Raw genomic sequence first — 22,963 nt, forward strand, 5'->3', positions numbered from 1 at the left:
AACAGTGACTTCACTTCCAACAAATGGGCGAAACAAGTCTAAATCTTTCTAACAAATGGACAATACATGTCTAAATCTTCTTTTCAACAAATGGGCAAGCCGCAATACATGTCTAAATCTTTCCAACAAATGGGCAATACATGTCTAAATCTTTCCAACAAATGGACAATGCATGTCTAAATCTTCTTTTCAACAAATGGGCAAGCCGCAATACATGTCTAAATCTTTCCAACAAATGGGCAATACATGTCTAAATCTTTCCAACAAATGGACAATGCATGTCTAAATCTTTCCAACAAAAGGCTAATACATGTATAAGACTATTCTATTAGAACACATTTAACAGTTGAGCACATTAATTATCTATAATAAAATATGCTAATAAATTCAGAGAAAACAGGGTCTCCTCCGAAAAGACTAGAAAAATTCTAGAATGGTATGCAATATTTTTGTAACTCATGAACATGTACAGTACACAATTACTCTTAAGGCTGGTAACTTGTCGAAAGGCTTATAAATCTGTTTCTAAAGAATTTAAATACATACTTTTTTAATTTCATAATATCTTTGAATTTGAAAGGTCATATTAAACATAGAATAACAGCATTTACTATTTTGTTCATTACACAATAATACTGTTTTGTTCTTTCACTCATTTCACTATCAAAGAGGTTTTTTTTTTTTGGTTTCATGTAGAAACATTGGACTAGATAAAAAGAATTTGTGATACATTCTTTAATTATAAAACAACAATGCTTAAATCTAGAAGAAAAATATCAAGTAAATAATTACAAATTAATATAATTTTTGTTCTGATTTTCATGTAAAAGCATGTCTATAAGACGCATGCCCTCCCTATACTCTTAACATAATGAATACATAAAGAGACTTATGAATAGGAATGTACGAATTTGAACATTCATTGGAGAAAATGATGGGGGAGCAAGCACCCAAACTTGTATTTTTCAATATTTTCATGAAATGTGAAGCAAGAATTTAGACCAAAAAAAATAAATTATTCCCATTAATTTAACCATATTTGCAGTATGCAATAAGAGGGTTCAATTGTACAGTAACAAAAGTAAATGACATTATTACCTATAACAAAATTTAAAAATATTTTGACTAAAACAACATTTACTTACTGACTTAAAATAACCTCAATACTAATCATCACAATATTTAAATGAAACCTAAACCCTATATCATGTATTTTGACATTCTGTGTAATGATAATCAAATCACCTAAAATTTAAACACACAAAAAAACAACAACAATAGTACTAAACAGAAATATAAACCGACTATGGAAAACAGAATCTGTAATAATTTCGGCTTTTACTGAACTTGAAAAACTATGGAACACCAAAACTGCACTAATTTCCACTTTTGTTTCTACTTCTATCCGTATGGATGAATCCGTTTGTTTTTATAATCTCAGTATCGTACTTGTGAGCATCATTGTGAACGACAACTTCCGGTGAATGTGGGCGGCTCATCGGATCATCTGTATCCTCCACTGTTTTCTTGAGTTCTACACGAGCTTTACGCACCACAAAAAACATCAATGCTATTGTAAACAAAATCTGAAAAATAGAATTTACCAATTATGTAAATTTACCCTCTCTTTGTCAATGATATATTTTTATTGCTCAATCTCTAGAAAATACAACTTTAATGTAGTTGCAGTCACAATAACTATTCTTTTTTCAATTAAGTATTTCATAGCAAAATTCTTCGCAAAAATTAGCATACATGTAGTTTAGACTAATAGGAGGTATCATGTTTTAAGTTTAAAAATCCAACTATATAAATGAACTGGGAAATAATCTTCTGAAACTCAACCCCAATAGACAGATATATAGAAGAGAAGAAGATATTAATATATATAATTAATAATATCACCAATAATATCAAATTTGCACTATTACAATAATATATCCACACACATATAATGAAATGAATTGGTTGCTATCCAGATATGAAAGGATGGACAAGTCACATTTTCAGAAAACCAGCAGGTTTACAGTAACTGTTAATGTAGACAGTATAAAAGTTAATGTAGTAAGATCTCGTATATGAATTCATTATACAAACAAAAACAACCCCCATATGATATAATATTTATATTATACACTTGTGTACTTAAACAAAGCATATTTCATTTAATTCGGTTACTAGGCCAAATTGCCTGAGAAAACTGCAAAATTTTGACTAATGTCTTATTTTCAATCTTTGAGAAAACTATAAAATTAGGTTAATGAACAATAATAAATGGAAAACTTAAACATGTTGAGTTAATAATGAAAAGTTTTCTCAACGAAACATTATACTCTCCACGGTATAGAACCGGAAATGATACAGATTTAATATGCAAAATTTCTAGAACATAATCTGGTATACAGAGTGAATAATTATCGCTGCATTTCTTATGAATGTATTTTTTGCCTTTTAGGGAAAATATCAGCGCTGAATCTGGTGAAAATACTGTCACAGCTTACATTATCAAGTCTGTGGCGTCAAATCAATTAAACATTAAATAATCATATGACTGCCAACTGTATTACAAAAATACTAGAATTCTTATACTCAACATCTTATTTCATGATATACTGTAATATTAATTATCAAATGAACCCAATCAATATCTAATACCTATTCATAAATAAACCCAAATCATAAATGAACTCTATTCAGTAATGAACCCAAAGAACAACAGATTGTCATTTTACAATCAATAATTATGCTTAATTGCTTATCAGAGCCACTAGGAACAATGAAAAATTTGCCTTAAGAATATCAATCAACAATTAAAGGGACTCCATAGAGGTTTTTGACATGACGGAACTGGAAATAATTTTTCAACATTAATGTACCATTTGATTTAGATCTAGACAAAGAACTTGCATGCAAAATTTCAGATCATTTCCTCACACCATTTATCCAGAATAACACGATTTGGTTGACTTTTTTGTGTTGTCTTCCCTAAATAGCTTAATACCAAGAGTATCATTTTTATGATCCAGGGGTTTAAGTCTATGGTTCGAAACTTCAGTCCAAGCAAAATTTTCTCCATGACAACTGATCTTGAGCATAATGTATCTAATGGTCATTAATTTGTCTCTCATAACTGAATAAAAATTCATGATGGATAAGTAGTCGGTCATGGTACATTGTATGTTGTTTACATGGATTTTTTTTGCATTACTTTTTTTCAAGTTCCATACAAGATTGGGATCACAACTTTTGTGTTTTTTACTTACTTGTTTATTATTATAATTAACCTAAATTGTGTATCAGTCAAATATTGATGACCTTTTGATATAGGAATATTCCAGGATAAAATTAATATTTACAATTTTCTGCAAGTGAATACCCATTCCTCCACAGAGAAAATCTGTAATTGATTCATTAACTTATCAAAATTAATTCCAAACACCCACTTTCACTGCTAACTCACCCTGGCGACCCCTCCCTCCTCTAAATATAATCTGTCAAATACACAAATATTATATACTGTGTATGTGAAAGCTTACGAATACCCTTAAGGACTGGCTTACCGTAAAATCAAAAATGTGTGTTAGGGTTTTCATTTCACATATTTCGCAATTTGAAAATTTTCACAAAAATTTATAAATTTAATATTTGCCAAGTATCAAATAAATTTAACAGAACTGAATGTAGTAATGTACAGAACATATGATCTCGCTATTTAAATAGCATTACAGAAGATAAAACCTCATAATTTAAATAAGTCCAAAATGGTGATTTCTCAAAATTTTCTACTTGCAAAAAAATCTGACTTTACGTAAGTTAGTCACTGACTAACTATACAAGTACTAAAGGCATTAAACTGTTGATCAATATAAAACGGAGACATTTATTCAATGCAACTGACATTATATTGATGGAAAACTACTTTATAATATTGGCCAATCCTAAAGTACCATACCCATGACTTTTAATGCCAACTGCTTTTTCCACTAGACACTGAAAGAACTTCTCTATAGAAAAAATGTTTTATGTTTGTGAGATGTCACAAAGAATAAAAGTAAATGCAGCATAGGTCTAAAGATGTACAAAGACGGAGAGACAGACACGGAGAGACAGACACACGTATGATAGTAAAGGTAGTTATAATTACTTTCCTAGAATAAAAAGAATCTCTATGCAGTATGACTTTATACTTTGTCAACATGATGATGATTAAGATATTTCACTGTTAACCAAATGAAAACAATAATGTATATTTTTAGGTGCAATTCCATTTACTTCAAGACAGTAAATCATTAAGGTGCATATTTCTTTCCAGTCAATCAATAATTCAAGTGTTTCTTCTGGATTAAAAACAAATCATTAACATGCCTAACAGATGTATATGACCAGACAATCAGTCATACATGTATTTTTAGACCAAATGACCTTGAACGAAACCCACCTCAATTGATACCACATATATTTAAAGGTATATGTTTACTTCTTGTTAAATCAATTATTCAGCTGCACAGTCATTTTCTTCTAAACAAAAAATCATTAGCGCAAACATCTCTAGATATCATACAATTACATGTCTTGACAATCACTTTAATTCTTACATGTATAGTGACCTTGACCAAGATCATATCAAAATTTATACCGCCAGCAAGGGTATATAGTCATCTGTGGAAAGTATAAACAACACACTCAATATCAGTCAATTTGAGAATGCTAGGACAAACTGTTAGTAAACATGTAATTGAGACAGAGAGAAATGCTAAAATCATTGGCACCAGTATAGAGAGCCAAATCAGTCTGCATAATTATCTGATCGGATGACTTATTAATAAGAGGTTAATACACAGCAGGAGAGGGCCGGAAGGTGATAATCGGCCCGCAAATTATGGACCCGAGGGCCCGAGGGCCATTATTCATTCAGGGCCGATTATCACCTTCTGGCCCTACTCTGGCATGTATTAATGTCGTTAATACACTTGGTAGATCTAATAGTGGCATTTAAAAAAAAAACAAAAAAAAACAACAACAATTAAGTTCTTTCGTTGAAATTCTTGTCTACTCTTCTACTGTTCTGTACAGAGATGTTTACTGTTTGTGTGTTTAAAGCAGTATAGACTCTAGAAGCAAGTTTTATTTTCATTTTTTTCAGAATGAATTTGTCGTATTATTTCTTCAAATTTCAATAGTACTTAACAAAAATGTGTTTGTACTAAATACGCTTAAGCTCTCATAATAAAAATAAAGCGATTCGTGCTGACAAGCTACTTTCACTTTAACAGTTAACTGTTTGATACGTAAAATATGACATCATTGTTTCAGTTTATGCACGTGCACATGTTCTGCGGGCTGATAACTAGTTCTCGGCCCCGGGCCGCAAACTCATAATAGGTCACGTGACACTCATAATCAGTTGAAATCATAGGCAATTTTGTTACTTTATATAGTAACAAGTGTATTAAAGTTGTTTACATGATTTGGGTGACTTTAATAAGGACCTCCACTGAGGTCCAAAAGCATAAAATCTTTAAATTTGAATTTCTACATAGATCAGCAGGGACACTTAAAACAGAAAGATATGCAAAAGATAATTAAGAAATGTACTCAGAAATATGCTGGTTTTTTTGTGTTTTTCTTAGCCTGATTTGCAATTTTTCATTTTTTTGGTCATGGTCAAATAGGCAAATCAGCAACTGTGTGCTCCAAACATTTTGGGGAGCATACAAACCCAAATGGTGCCATTTAGAGAAACAAAAACAAAACAACTTGCCTTTTCAATGATAAATGGCCAATTTTCCACCACAGATGAAAATACAGTCTGATTAAACCTCTTTAAGTCAAGACAAATCAATTACGGAGTTAATCAATCGCAGAACAAACATATTGTATCAGTCAGTAATTGGACTTAAGTCTACAAGTCCAGTAAATTAACTCTTAATGACATCTTTGTTAGACAATAATCGATCGTAATGATCTAATGCCATGAAAAATGATCCCCCTCTGAAAACCGTTTACTGGAAATGTGTTTTACCCATCATGCAATTTCTCTGTCAGGCTGTCGTAAATGTGCATACTGATGATTATATAGCGCCAAATTTGGAAACTTTGAAACATATCATTTATGCTTCCCTTGGAAAAAGCTTTTAGTCTCCGGAACAATTGTTGCCAAGAGTTCAATAATGCTGTGATAGAATGACACAGAAAGTTTTTGATAAATTATGCCCCTGGTGATTTGGAGAATTTTTTTTATATAATTATGTCTTGGGGACAATATCTCCTTTAAAAGACCTATGCTTATATGTTTATCTCTATAAGCTTTATAAGTTAGGTAAGTGTAGCTTGGTTTAACCCTTAACCTCCTGAATTGACTTTTCCACTTGTCTAGCTTGAATATTTTGGAACTATTATCATATTATCATTATCATGTTAAGGGATATTATGATGAAAATTTGACGTTCACATTATAATGTTGTGCCTGGTAAGACTACACTAAAGTGCAGGCTGGCCTGGCACTATACACTTATTTAACCTTGACCTTGAAACATTTTTGTAACTTTATTAATCTTTCTATAGTTTTCTTCCTGGAACCAATCATTACTGCTAGGTGTAATCTTAACCATGGTTGTGACCCAAGAAGGGCTTGAGTAAAATTTAGAGTATACATAACATTCATTTATTTAAGACATTAAAGTGCTGTTGTAAAGTTCATACAAGGGTAATAATTTCAAATGAAAATTGGGATTTTTTTTTTCATCTTTGTAAAAATACACCATTTTGTTACATTTCATTATACTGGCAGCAAAAAGCTGTATAACAAAGGTTAATTATTTTTAAAACTGAAATCCCTAAATTTTACAATAGAAGGTTCCAAATTTGTGTTTAAGGACCCATCCATTACAAAAATTCTGAGGTAAAAACATTAGAATTAAGCCACAATGATGGCAATCTTATATCATCCCCCATTCACCACTACTACCACATCCTAATTACCAATTACTAATTAGTAACTGGTAGCAAATACTTCATATAATCATAATGATCATAATAATCATAATAATAACCATTATAACCATCTCCTATCCAATGCTTAATTTGTTACCAATTAGCACCATAGTCTTGACACTAATCTATACAAACATCTTTTGATAGGTCTTAATGAGCCACTAACTCATAAAACTAAGTTTAAACAAGTGTTATGCAAAGCCATTAAGACTTAGTTTTCTAGCTTTCTTGTCTTGCAATTTTTGCCCTCGTTAGAAAAGAACTGTTTGATTACATGAGATCGTGCCTCGTGCCAGGCCTGGTATTATCTCATCAAGTTTAATGTCACTAGGAGCAATCATTACATGATAGAAACAATTGTTTTATTGATTCCCCTCTCACATCGTCTTGGAAACCGTATGGTAAAAATAAATAGTGCTCTGCCAGTGTCAGATACTTGTTTTAAGTCACTTTATCTCTGAACTATACTAAATTTGTTTAATGAACTTTCCCTACTTCAAATATGGAATAATTTATTGTAAGTTTGAATGGGATATAACTTTCTGAATACTATAATTAACCCATTGCATGCTGAATTTCTTAAATTGATTTACCCTGTTTTGAATTTGGAATTGTCCATTCAAAGTTTAAGGGATTTCAATATCAAAATAGTAAGATATTGAGCTACCAACAGTATAGAGAGCCTGGTTAGGCTGCATGGATGTCCAGGCTGGCATGACTATATACTGGTGGCAAAAGCAGATCACTTCCAGTTCCAGCAGGTTAAGGTTTAATCACCCAACAGTCTATTATACACCTAGCCAGACTACCATCCTTGGTTTGCAAAGACATTTTTCATTTCTGTTCACACAATTAAAAGAGATAAAGTCATTTCCAAGATTTAATCATGGAAACATCATTGGACTCATCCAAATAGTTTCTTACAACAAAGCATAATTATGGAATGACTAAAACTTTATTTAAACCTTCAAACCCTGACTTCAGTATTTCTGTAATGAACATGCCCTTGGGCTTTAAATACAGACTTTACCACTGATGAGTGAATGCCGAATTTTAAAATATTAATATTGACCAATCTGGTAACTAGAGGTACCTTAAAATCTAATCACAGCTTCTTTGTTGAAAACAATTCATGATTCAAATAACTGAGAAAACTTTATGAGATAGGATTAGATCAAAAAGAACAATTCTATCCATCCCCAACAAGTTTTTGTACAGATTTACAGGGTGTTAATATATAAATGTTGCAGCACTAATAAGTTTTAACACTTACACATATTTCAATCTTACATTCATTAGCAGAATATATGTATATTCACAACAATTTCCACATTTTATAGCTTGACAAAAATCTGCACACAAAAAAAATAAGGCAAATTTCTTCAAAATATTCTTCTTTTTTCAATTCAACATGACTTTAAAAGATGTTACATAATATTATCAATGTGCTTTATTCCAAAAACACAAAGCAAAAACTTTGCATTTAGTTTAGGATTTCTGTCTTGCTTCTTCAATTTAATTAAAATTCTATCTGATATGCAAAAAAATAATGACTATACCATTATCTGAAAAAATGTGAATGTTTTTAAATGTTTCTTAGATTTTTCCCAATTTTCTAACAGTTACCATACCAATTTAAAATGCTTAGTTTTATGCAAATGATGCTAAAACAAGAACACCCAAAAGGCAGGGCAATATAAGGTCAAATGTAAATTTATCTGAGTAATCAAAAATTATCATTCAATCAGACCCAATCAAGAAACTTGCTAACAGACGGACAGATAGACAGACAACCAGGCGCATAACATTGTACGCCGATATTTCTTTGGCCATATAAAAATGGGTGAAATGATCAACCAACCTGAACTGTTAGGACTATCCAGCCAGTAGCTTGGTTAGTTTCATCAGTGAGTATATCATTCATGGAGCGTAGGGTCGTCCCCATGTAACAATTGAGCACCGCTGTTGGCAGCATCCCCAACGTGGACGCTGACACATATGACAACAAAGGTATATCGGTTAACTGAAAAATAACATGAATTATATGTAGTGTATTTCTTGGACTTGAAAATATAAGTTATAACAGTATAAAGGATATTACTTAAAAATTTACAAAATGTTGCTTGAAAAGTACAAAAAAGTGATCAAATGTACATTCTTTATACACAAAATGTGGTGTTTCAATGTTGACATCCATTTGAAGCATTTCACCAATGTCAAGGTCACTGTAAACTTTACTTGGTTTATCTTTAAAAATTCCAGACAGGCAAATTTCCATTTCAAGGTCAATGGCATTGCCAACACTTCATTTTATTTCTGAATACTTCCCAATTATACATTATACTCAAGACAAGATATTTTTCAGGTCTTGACAAGGTCATTGTGACCAAAGTCACATTTGCATTTTTATTAACATGTTTCTATAGTGAATGAGTGGTAAATTTTGTCCCCTTATTTAATCTGCCCTCTGACAACATCAATAATGTCATCTACATATATTGACCTTCATTTCACAGGCTGTTCCATCAAATACATGTAATTTCCCAAATATATTACTTTATTGCTGCCTATAAATTACCCTTACAACCTTTCTTGTTCTTAAGTGTTTTATTTATGAACTACTTAATGGCCCACATAAAATAGAAAGAATCAACTATCAAGCTACCAAAAAGAGATTAGAATAACTAGAAACTGGCTAAGACAAAGTTGATAGACTAAGGTAAAACCATAAATGTGATGTACTTAGCATATATTGCTATATCCTTAAGCCTGGTTGACTGAATGTACAGAACAAAGTTGGCCAATGAGAATTATCTGAGGCCAGGCCTAGTCAGGCAAGTCACTGCGTAACAGAAGCGATGTGTGCACTATTTTTGTTTAGACTGAAGAATAAACATTATAATTTCAAAGAATTTGGTTGGTATTTGATATGTCCTATACTTATTGTTACTGTTGAACACTTAACAACATTAATTTACTAAGCTATTTTAGCACCTCAAATACTTGTAACAGGATCTGGACTCTGGAATATTCTCTCTTATACTCGTATGAAAATTCAAAATAGTAAAACCTAAAACTACATGAATACAAATATGTATGTAAATTAAAAAGTCCAATATAAATAATATATTAAGCTTAAACATAATAAAAATTTATCATATACATATATGAAGGAAATATCAATTTTTTTCATGAACATGATGAAACAGCTGTCATTTTTGTCCAGTTATGAATAAACTACATATATTTTATGCCATTGTTATACATGTACATGTATACCATATAACAGGATATGAATAATATTATGTTGAGATAATTTTCCTGCTCCCTGGTTATGCAAAAATAATTTATCGATTTTTCCTTTGCTTTTCAAAGAGATAATATATCTCACAAGAGCCGGAGCCCTTGATAATGGACCAGAAAACAAGGGTGCCTCACTGTACATACATGTACAATTACTGCTGGTCCATTATATATTGTATGTGTAACTCAATTATATATTTAAATTTTTGACATACCAGTGAATTCTTTCCCGTTCCTTTGAGGGCAATTGAGAGGAGAAAACTGTTTCAAGGAGGGGAAATGGGTAAAATTAGAAACAGATAAAACAGCCCATTTTTCTGTCAAATTGTGATATAATGCCATAATTTTTATGTCCTCTGTCTCACTATTGTGATGAAATGGATCTCTAAAAATTTTTTTTAGAAATAGGGGAAAATATTATATACTCTGTACGGAGAGGATAGGGGCCGAATTTTAGCCCCAAATTTGGTCCTAATAATCACTACATACATTAAAATTGTGGAATCCTAAGAATTAACAATGGGAAGTCCGAAATTTAAAGCAGGAATATTCCATTATATGAAGTAGGTGGGATAAAGCGATAAATTACAAGCATTAAAATAGATCTATAACATCTGGCTCAGATAAAATATATTCTATTCATTTTATGCAAAAGACAACAAAAGCTTTATATGTTGGACAGAAATAAATGTAAACAAAAGAAAACTTCATCGGATAGAAAGAGTTTCTTAATATGTGTGTGACACATTACTCATATACATGTACATGAATAATTATTTGCATCTTTTATATTGTAATACATGTAAATTACATAAAATTAAGCAGTTGCTAAAATGTAATGTTTGCATATAAACTAGGTGCATAGAAAACTAGAAACATTTCCTGCTTAACTTATCAGACAGTGCTGAAAACAAGTGTAACTATATTTTGTTAAGATGCAAAAGGAAAGACCAACATACTTTAAAGGGTTATTTGGTACAAAAATGGTTGTATAATAATAAAACATAAACTGCTAAATTTGCATTATTGATTTGTCCTACTTTGAATAATTTAGAACAGTCTATTCTTAATTTGAGGTGTCTGTGTTGTATTTTCATTTTGTAAATGGCCAAAAGTGATCCCCATGTATTTATATACTATTCTTATACATGTATGGCTAAAATACAAATGAATGAATAAATGAATGAATTAATGAAAGAATGAATAAATGAATCATTAAAAATTTTTGTGTCAAAATACTTAAAATTTAGCAGATAATTTACTTATATAGCATTGAAACTGGATGAATAGTGACTGGTCAAGAACAAATCTTTATCATCAGGGTTATTCCCCTTTAAATCAGGTCACATTATGTTTATCACATGAATCACAAATTATATTGACCTGTATATTAAACTACTGCCCTTAACTCAATGGATTTAAACCTACACACCATTATTATCAACTATTTTTATATGATACTACTGATTAATATTGAGATTACTGATAACATATAACATTAATTTTTGACGTATATACATGTATATTATGATACATTATTACATGATGTAGATAGATGACACACTTATTAGACGTGTTACTATAATTATAAAACCTGTGTAATTAGAAACATTACATTATAACATATTAGTATAATAATATATATACATGTATACAGCAGATCCATATGCCATTTAAAGTGCATGCTTGTAACTTAAGATTTCTGTTGGAAAAAGGCGCCAATTATATAATACAGTCAAACTTTTAATGTACATGTACACAGCTGCTGTCATTTTGCCTCCAATTTTAAATGTGACAGGTTACATGTTTAGCCTATAGGATGGTGTATAAATGGCTCTTTGCAATATAACCTGAGCTACAAAACTTACAATGTACAACCATTTATTTATTGACTGGGTTTAAAGCAATATATATGACTTCCATTGTGTTGCTGCAACATAAAAGTTTTATGTCTCACCAACACAGTTCAAGTCATATGGCAACTTTCAAACTTTACTGGTGGAGGAAGATCTCAGGTACCCTTCAATGCATTATTTCAGGCATGAATGGGCACATGAGTAGAACCATCAACATTCAATAAGATACCTGGATTGCTTCCTCAATTAATTAATGAAAGAATTCAAAGTCCCTGTAGGGATTCGAACACACTAAGGCGAGGGGCAAGTGGTTTCTAGTCAACAAGTGACCTTAACCTGTCATCCACAAGCAAGAGTGGCTTTGAAAAGATAAAGGATGTGTTATAAAAAGATACAATAGAAGTCTTTGATACTTAAAAACAAAATATACTTGGAAAAAGCTGTCTGGATAGTTCATGATTGAAACGAAGGGGTTAAGGAAGGTATATAAAAATAGCATCAAAAGTGTAATACTTACAGAAAATAAGCTATTTTGAAGACCAAATGGTAGAGGTGTAAGTCTAGTTAATGCCACTACTTTAAAACCATGTTTACCCCCAACTACAGATATCACAGCTGTCATATTGTCATTATAAAATTTCTTAATTATAAAACTACGACAAAATCTTTTCATCGTCACATGAGCTATAGCTACTCCTACGGCGCTACAAACTTCCACCACTATCGGTCCATAAATTAATCCGTATAAATATCCGCACGCTATCATTAAAAGAATCACGCCCCACGCCATTGGGTACGACACTATGGTGTAAAGAACCAAAAATATCAAAAAGCTGACCGTGAGGTCAACGTTTTCCATCCATACTAGAAGATCTTTGATGTAATCTCGACATAATAAAAGAAGAAAGCAGATGATCGCTATTAACACAAAAGATGACAGCGTCACCTGATAACAATTCGTTTTCTTATTATCCGTACCAAAATCAAAAGTTTCCCGCGGCTCACTAATAGCTGGCGATGAGACCTTGTCCAGCTTGTTGTTGCAGACGTCGATTGTAAAATCTGTCGACTCAATGCGTGGACACTGGTGTGACAGGAAGACCTGATCCATTGTTGACGTCCCGCCAAGAAGAAATTCTTTAGCATCGTTCGCGTGTATGTTTTGTAAATTATCTTTCCACATTGTCATCTTGCTTTTCACGCTTTTAACTTCATTTCCTGTTCAGTAACTATCAATTAAAACAATTTGTATACAGTCACAATTTTGATTGTCTTTAACAACTCATTTCTGCTTTGAATTTAGCAACACCATTTTTTTCATCATTTCTACTTTGTTTAGCATGAAATAAAATACATGTAGATGTAGTAGATTTCTTCCTTGATGCTTTTGTTAACCATAAATATGAATCAAGCACTTCTTGTGATTAATTAGTTCACACTAGCGCATTAATTTGTAGATAAATCTGCCCTAAACCAGTGTCATAACACTCCGTTCCAAGGGTAGAAGTCCAATTGATAACCAAGTTATAGATACATACTTGAGACGCCAACCAGCCAGCCTCACTGATTGTTAACTAATTCAATAATCAGTCAATGTAGTGAAATAATCAGCTATTGGCCAGTTTTTCCATGACCTGTAAAATAAAGAAAAATATTACAATGTAAACTGTAACAAATTGATAACAAAAGTAATCAGCCACTGCATTTAAAATTATCAGTTATTGACCAATTTTGCAACGAATGCCCTGAAAATAAAAGAAAAATTTCTTTACTGTAATATTCATTACTCAATAAATTATTATTATCAGTAAAAACAGTCAAATTATCAGTTATTGGCAAACCATTCTGAATCACTGAATGATTCAGTGACCTGAAACTATATAATATGGGAGCAATAAGCTAATAACTTTTATAATATCATAATCTATAAAAGCAATTAAATGATCAAAGATCAGTTTTTCATTGGTTTTCTGCAATATAAGTACAATGTAACTTGTAAGTAATTCAATTTTATTAGTGTTGTGACATTGTGTAAAGTATACTACATGAAAATACAATAAAACAAATATAAGCAATGCATACAGAATATTTTGCTGCAGTAGCTTTCTGGGGCTTTGTATTTTACGACAAGCAGTGTGGGCAAATTGTTATGATCAATTGAGATATATCAACATTCCAAGCTGCCAGTACCATTAAATACACTGCCTCTGAAAGCTACTACAACATAATTTTTCTTTCAATTATTATTATTATCCTTGAAAATCTTTAAGACAAAAAGAGATTTAATTTACTGAGATATATAAGTTATAACTAATTTCACAAACAGAAATGTAGTGACATAATGGCCCATTTAATCATTGTATCAACATGTTCATACATTATGTACATGTAAAACAGGGTTTTGCTGAACATTTCATCAACTATAGTAATTTAATATGAATGAAAATATCACTGAGTGTCCGACTGTGATATATTCATTATTTATTCATGTTTGGTATTTACCAAGAGGAGGAATTAACCTTTTCAATTCACCATATATAAATTATGATACATAACCGTACCATGTATAAAATACTATTTCATACAATTCATCGACTTATAAAACCCTACAAGAAACTTACTAAAATACCCTTGTACACGTAAAATATTTAATACTTATACTTCATTACTAATATAAACTGGACTTGCACAAGATTTAAAGGTCAAGTTTTGTCTAATTATAGAAGTAAACTTAAAGTATTACATAGTTTTTCAAAGTTAAGTGCATGACCATACATAAAATATATGTTATTATCTTTTTATTCATACACATGTACATATTACTGTATATATAATACTTACTAAAATATAGACTTAGATTCTTACATGTACACCTATATACATGTACGTCTGTCTTTAAGAATTTAATCATTTTGCAATATCTATAATAATGTCATTCAACAAAACACATTTATAGAATTAGAAGCCTGTAATTATTCCAATGTAATAATAATATGCTAGTACATTTCCCCCCTTGTAACTAAACTTGATATTAAGTTATTACACTATTTATGTGAAAGCCCTACATGTATATCACTGAATTTTTTATTTGCATCCTTAGCCAATATTTTATTCCTTGGTGATCAAATTAGTTTCTAATCATTGACAATACAATCCTTAAATTGGTGTCCTGAGAACAAAATTAGTTTTCTAATCCTATGTTTTCTAATACTTAACAACAGAATTACTTTTCTTATTCTCGATTTTCTAATACTTGGCAACAGAATTACAAATTCTAATCCTAGGTTTTCTTATATTTGGCAACAAAATTGGTTTTCTAATCCATAAGATTTCTCAATCAAATGCTTGACTACAGAATTGGTTTCTAATCATTGTCAATATAAAAGATTTTCTAATATTTTTTTCTAGCAATACATTTTGTGCTTGTACTGTAACACAAATTAACTAACCAGTTTATGACTACTTTATTATCAAAATGGCAACTAAACCACAAAAAATCAAACCAGCAAATTATTGAAGGGCCCCATTTATAAACTCGAAAATATAATCATTTTTGATACCATTCAAATTTATGCCATTTGTATTCTCGTAACACTGTTCCAAAAACCTGTTTATTGCTCAATTAGTTGGTATAATGCGCACTAAAGCCACTGTGCCATATATTAATGGATACTATTATACCCTTGTATTTGACTTCTCCAAATCCCTCCGGAGGCGTGCACGTCGCGGAGAAGGCACACGGCAGGTCAAGGTCAAGTCATCTTAAGTACCAAAGGTGATTGGTTGACCTGTCGTGACTAACTCTGGAGGGTTGGCGCTAACGAGAGCCGTTTTTGTTATCGTCCAGTATGGAGCTTGATGCCTGGCCAGTATTGTCGTACTCCTCTACCACCAACGAACGAAGAATAGGCTTCAGGAAGATTCAGCATGAAAAAGACGTCCCCGATGTGACTACCCTAGTGGACCAGCACGGATGCTATATTCTCGGACAGATGGTTTAACCGGCGCCGAGTATAAATAAACTCAAACTGACTGACTGACTTGTATTTGTGAATCAACTTGACCTGTATCAAGAAGGTCAATGGCAAATGGCCTACATCAACAGGTATTCAAAACTTTTTATATATATGCATGTACATGTACAATAGAGGAATGAGTTTATTGACCTTTTATTGTGATTGAAATCTGAGTGAGTCAAAACAAAACAACACTACCATTTCCCTCAGAGGCTTTTAAAGTGTATCAAGTTATGTATCTGCTGTATTTTTGTGCTGTATTTTTGTGGGGAGAATCAAAATTTAATATACTTGTATGCAAAAAATATGTGAAAATATATGTAATCATGCAAAAAAATAAAGAGTGAATGGCACATGCAGGAATTCATTGAACCCTTTGGCTACTAAAATTAGTAGGATAATATTTTGTCCTGGAACATTTTATTATGTTTACCGTACATACAATAATATTCATATGTGTTTAATAAGAGAGACTTTCTATGTTACAACTTTTTCAAGAATCAACCATAAAATTATGAAAACAACATAATTTTATTATAAAATTATAATTATTGTTCATAAATTTTATAAAATATTTCTTAGATATTGCTTTACAATCTATAAATATCTCCAGATAAATATATTACATACATGTACATGTAGGTTAACCCGATATACACAAATTACTACATTCTAAAATGACATTTCAATGATTTCAGCTCTGTAATCCATTAATATGTACAGTTTGTAATTTGTAATATATAACCTTTCGGGGAAAAGGTCATGTTGAAATGAACTACATGTGTATAATGTACAACTTAAAACTTAAGTAATAGGATTTTAAAACACACTGGTGTCCTAAATTTTAACTTAGGGTGTAAAAATGTGCATTCAAAAGATTAGCATTATTGCAAAATACTAAAGTATTTATATATCTATTATCAACTTTAAACCCGCTAAACTTTAAGTTTTCCTGCTAACCATTAAATTTCGTTAGTGTTTGAAATTATTTTTGTCCAATAGGATTGCAGTATTTCAAATGAATTGTAACACATTTACTTTGGTAAATTGGCAAACTGTTAATCAGTCTAGTAAATCAACTGTTTATAAGAATAATTTAAAACACTAAGCAGGTTTAACTTTATTAGTATGTATTTACAAAATTAAATTTGTTGTGCGGCTACGCCGCGTCTGACCAATTTAATTTTGACAATACATACTAATAAACTTTATCCTAGTATACTTAATGTCAGATATTTTTGTATTACAATACTCATTAGTTTGTAAGTCAGGCTACACTGATGTCTAAAAAAGATGGGTTGTCATCATTGCTAAATATACATGTACCACAGTCCCAGTTTTTAATCTCATTGTAATAATAATCCATGAAAAGTGACAAATGTACATAATTACAAAAAATTTAAAAGACATCATGAAAGAAACAAGAGGGCCATGATGGCCCTGAGGTCGCTCACCTGTATATAGCCCCCCCCCCCCCCCACGGTAGGGCCAATTCTAACCCAAGGGCTTTTATTTGAACAAACTTGGTAGACACCAATAAGATGATGTTTCATGCTAAACATCTAAGCTCTAGCTCATTGGGTTTTTTCAAAGAAGATTTTTTAAGTTTTTACTATACACATATAGTTAAAAACAATGACACCCCTGGGGCGGGGCCAGTTTTGACCCCAGGGCTTTTATTTGAACAAACTTTGTAGACACTTACTAGAAGATGTTTCATGCTTAATATCTAAACTCTAGCTATTTGGGTTTTTTCACAGAAGAGTTTTAAGTTTTTGCTATACACATATAAGGAAAATCAATGACCCCCGGGACGGGGCCAATTTTGACCCCAGGGCTTTTATTTGAACAAACTTTGTAGACACTCACTAGGAGATGTTTGATGCTTAATATCTAAACTCTAGCTATTTGGGTTTTTTCAAAGAAGAGTTTTTAAGTTTTTGCTATACACATATAAGGAAAATCAATGACCCCCGGGGCGGGGCCAATTTTGACCCCAGGGCTTTTATTTGAACAAACTTGGTAGACACCCATTAGAAGATGTTTCATGCTAAATATCTTAGCTCTAGCTCTTTGAGTTCTTTAAAAGAAGATTTTTTAAGTTTTTTACTATATGCATATAGGGAAAATCTATGACCCCCTGGGGCGGGGCCAATTTTGACCCCAGGGCTTTTATTTGAACAAACTTGGTAGACACTCATTAGAAGATGTTTCATGCTAAATATCTTAGCTCTAGCTCTTAGGGTTTTTTAAAAGAAGATTTTTTAAGTTTATACTATATGCATATAGGGAAAATCAATGACCCCCTGGGGCGGGGCCAATTTTGACCCCAGGGTTTTCATTTGAACAAACTTGGTAGACACTAACTAGAAGATGTTTCATGCCAAATATCTAAGCTCTAGCTCTTAGGGTTTTTTAAAAGAAGATATTTAAAGTTTTTTCTTTCGGTTGCCATGGCAACCAGAGTTCTGCATGGAATTAAATTCTTTGAACAATTTTTAAAGGTGACCATTAAAGGAACATTCCTGTGAAGTTTGGATGAAAGTGGCCTAGTGGTTTATGAGATGTCATTTAAAGTAAAAGTTTACGGACGGACGCCGGACGGACGCCGGACGAAAAGCGATCACAAAAGCTCACCCTGTCACTTTGTGACAGGTGAGCTAAAAATGAAAATAGCACTTAAAAGCCTTAAATGATTAAAATATGACTGCAAAAATTATTGTACAGGAAATTTTTGCATTTCTCCATAATAAATATTACTAAGAAGTCAAGTCTTTTAAATAAGTACAGTAGAATCCCTACTTAAACCACCTAGGAATTAAGACCACCCTGCTATTAAATCCAATTTTTAAAAGAATGGAATTTTCTGTTCTTAATATCTACGGCTAGCCAAAAGTTCTAGCCGTATGTGAGTCACGTACTGCTAGCCAGGACACACTGAATTGTCTAGCCGTATGGCACTTCTCAAAATTATATGAAAGTCAAGAATGTCTTTAAGCGATGATTTTAACAAAGAAACAGTTATTGTGTTCGTTTGTTTACTTTTTAGATTTGAATCGCCGTTTTGCTACAGTACAGTAAAGAAAGTACGAAAATCAATCTTTTTTTTGTCATCTCCAGACATCAATAAAAAAGAGTGTTAATTAAGTTGCAGCTGAATTACATCAATTGAAATCCTTTACATGCAGGGCTAAAACACCATGTTTGGGGAAGGGGCCTCAGCCTTTTTCTTGGGGAAAATAGTCATGATTTTGGCATACTTTGGGAAAGGGGTCTCAAATTTAACACAAACTTTTAACAAGTTCTTCAAAATAGAAAAGCAAAAAGCACTGGGAAATACTGATAAGATTCAATTGATTCAATTTCAACACCATCATTTAATTTTGTTCTAAATTCTATGGGAAATTTCAAAAGACTTGCGAATTTTGACTGGGGAAAAAAAAGAGGCTAATATTTGGTTAAGGAAGCAGCCTATATTTTGCCTCTACAAAGGTTTACTTGGTCCTGACATGTTTATTTTTAATATTCTTTTTTTGTTCAGTAAGTTTAATTCTCAATACCTTTAAAATAAAAAAAAAATAAAATATTTATTGTTGGACTCTAATAATTAAATAATCAAATAGGATGGTCCCCTATGGTACCACTGTTCTTATCATTTCCAGCAAATTGTACAAATAAAAAGAACTTGTATTTACTATTTTATTGAATTGTGTTTAGCTGTCGCATCTTGACTTTAAAATACACATGTCATTAATAGAATAACTCAATGATTTAAATTAGAAACACTTATGGTCAGTCAGCCATGTTTTGAATGGGAGCTTAAACGGAGAGCACTATGGTACCGTGGTATGTTAATTGATGGCCCTTTTTGGCTTCAGTATAACTTTTTGTAACAGAATATGATGTCAATACAGTTTCAGCAGACAACATTTACTTGTCGAAACATGAAATTATCAGTTTAACCTTTAAATATGGGGTAAAATAAAGAAGTGTTTTCAACACGCACGGGCAGCTTTGGATTTTCCTATCAATGACAGAATTTATTTGAAATGAAAAACATTTCTTACAATTTCTATCCAAATTCACAAAAAGCAGCACTTTCAATTTCACTTAAATGGTGGAAACAGTATTTTGTGGCATTCAATGTGTAAAGAAACAAATTTTCTGATTACATCGGAATAAGCAAGGACGCGGTATCCGCGGGGAGTACTATACCGACAGTAAAAGTTTGTCCACCAGTTATTAGGAAAGTTTGCATGTTCCTTTAAATGCATTTTTAATTAAGGCTAATTGATTTTGATTTTATGTTCAATTACAATATAACATTATATAATCAAAAATAAAATTATAAATATTAACAGACGACGCCCAGGTTCTAGTGAGAATGCATTTATTTTTGAAATTGACGAAAACAAGCTTTTTTCACTGTTAAATGATTATTTACCCATAAGCCTATTTTAATTAACAAATAAATGATATAATAATTCATCTTTCATACAAATAAAATAACAAATCATAAGCTAAAAAACAAAGACGTTATATATGTAACTTTGGCATTTATTTGTAAGTATTTCCATTGTACATATTCTTTTTTTTACAAAATGGCGGAATATGATTACTAAAGTAAACATATCAGTGTTGCATCTAGAATTTCAAAATTATGAGGGATTGTCCCCCCACTCAATTAAAAAATGTGGGGGATTTGAAAAAAATGTGGGGGACATACATAAATTTATCTTACAATATGACATACCGAAAAGTAGGGATTAAACGATGATCGAGTATAATCGATAATTGATCGTTTATAGGACCAATTAGCGATGATCGAATACAAAGTTCAATAATCGATCATCGGTTATTTATCTTCTTGCTCTTACTTACAATGTAAGTGACTCGCTGTAAATATAACAACACTTTAAATTACAGCCAGCTTTGGTGTACCCAATAACTTACATTAAAATGAATGAGTAAGCACACTGGTGACCATGAGATTAATAGTTGACAGTGAGGCATTCTAGTTTAAAGACATACTATGCTAAAATTTAAAATTAGAAAATGTCTACACAGTCTATTTGTAAATATGAAATAAACATGTTTTGACTTCAAACAAAGAAGATATGTATAAAATTATTCTACACACTGAAGATGGTAACAATATCAACATATAGTGTCATTAAAAACACCTTTTGTTAATGACCAACTTCTCTTGTTCTCATACAAAGCTTATTCATTCCTTTATTGGAATTGAGACATAATAATTTCATAGATATAATGAATTTATTTGATTAAAATATTTTACTCAAGGATGAACATAAGCATGAGTAACTAGTTTACTTTAATCTTAAGTGGTAGTTACACAAAATATAGATTATTAATGGAATTCTTATAAAATATTTAAGCATGATATGTGCATTGTACATATTTACTTTGTTATCATAATTGTTTCGATTATATAATCGATGATTGATCGAAAAAGGTTGTTTGATTATTTTCGATGATCGATTATGATTTTTTCACAATTAAGAAACCCTACCGAAAAGAATACATTTTTTTTTACGTTCAGGCATTTTTGACAGCTATCGTCCGCTCAAAAACGGAAGTAGAAAAAATAAAATATTGACGAACAGCGTTTTTTCCAATACTTTGGGAATGGTGCCGGTACCAGACTGATTGGGAAAAAATGCGTTATTTTGACTTAAATTGGGAATTTTTATTATGCATTTTTTCAGCTACAAATAAGATTAGTCATCATGAATAAAGATAGCTAACAGCTTCCACTGTCCAGGTAGAACTATTGAGTGGTGATTTATATGAATATCTTGGATTATAATTATTTGAGAGAAATCTCATGGCCTTGTAGGAATTTTGAACAGCCATTTTGGGAATTTAAACATTGGAAATTGGGAATTTTAATGCCTATTTTCTATTGGGAACTGTGCCGTTTTAGGGTAGTAGTTATATAAAGAAAAAAAACACTGACTAATACTACAAAACACACGCGAGATGACTCAGTCGACTGCTACAAGCGATTTAGTATGTATTTTAGTCATAACCACAAGTGAAAACAAACATGGCTGAAGCGTTCAAGATACAATGAAGATAAATTGAATTAAGTTGAAAAGATTGTCAGATGCGCAACTTGATGCGCACTGACTTCATTAAAATGCGCGATCTGCATAAAAAATGCGCAAATCGCGCGGCCTAGATGCAACACTGCAAATGTGGACAGATGCAGGCTCTTGCTTAAAATACCCGTTTCAAGACACAAAAAACAAGTGCATTTTCGACATTCATATAATACAGTGTGTCCTGGCTAGTCGTATGTGACTCACGTACGGTTACGGCTAGCCACTTCCATTCCAAAGACGTATGCTCCTAGGAAAGATAGCCATCATATCAAGTGGAAATAATGGAAAGATGCAATACAGATTATGAAAAATGAATAACAAATATAGCCAACATGTATTACTAAGGTGCTTTAGAAAAATTCTTCGATTTACTAGTATAATGTTTCTTTGACACAAATATTTGAAATTCGACTCTTGAGGGAGGTGTGTCACCCTTCACTTCATCTATGAAAATAAATAGATAATCATAAAATATTGCTGAAAAAATGAATTAAACTGTTCATAATTAATTCCTTTTCTGTTCAGAAGCAAGTTCTATAGTTATAAACATTTAAAAACTTACTATTTTGTTAGTTTTCATGACGACAGTACATGTTGATGTTTAGAGAGTTGGCCGCTTGTATCGTTCAGAAAAAAGTGTGATTAAGAATCCAACGATGTCAAACTA

The 22,963-nt window shown here is 31.6% G+C and overlaps 1 protein-coding gene across 1 annotated transcript; it reads right to left on the minus strand.

Moving 5' to 3' along the window:
- Window positions 1-1,049: 1,049 nt before the first annotated feature.
- On the minus strand, window positions 1,050-22,963 carry LOC132748041 (transmembrane protein 64-like). The gene is made up of 4 exons (XM_060737587.1): window positions 22,859-22,963; window positions 12,670-13,786; window positions 8,855-9,016; window positions 1,050-1,586 (listed from the first exon to the last, which is right to left on the minus strand). Exons 2-4 carry the CDS (start codon window positions 13,339-13,341, stop codon window positions 1,377-1,379), a joined length of 1,044 nt encoding a protein of 347 aa, XP_060593570.1. The 5' UTR covers window positions 13,342-13,786; window positions 22,859-22,963; the 3' UTR covers window positions 1,050-1,376.

This window comes from Ruditapes philippinarum, unplaced genomic scaffold, assembly GCF_026571515.1.
Source record: "Ruditapes philippinarum isolate M1 unplaced genomic scaffold, ASM2657151v2 ctg6119_1_1_1_1, whole genome shotgun sequence".
Taxonomy (NCBI): domain Eukaryota; kingdom Metazoa; phylum Mollusca; class Bivalvia; order Venerida; family Veneridae; genus Ruditapes; species Ruditapes philippinarum.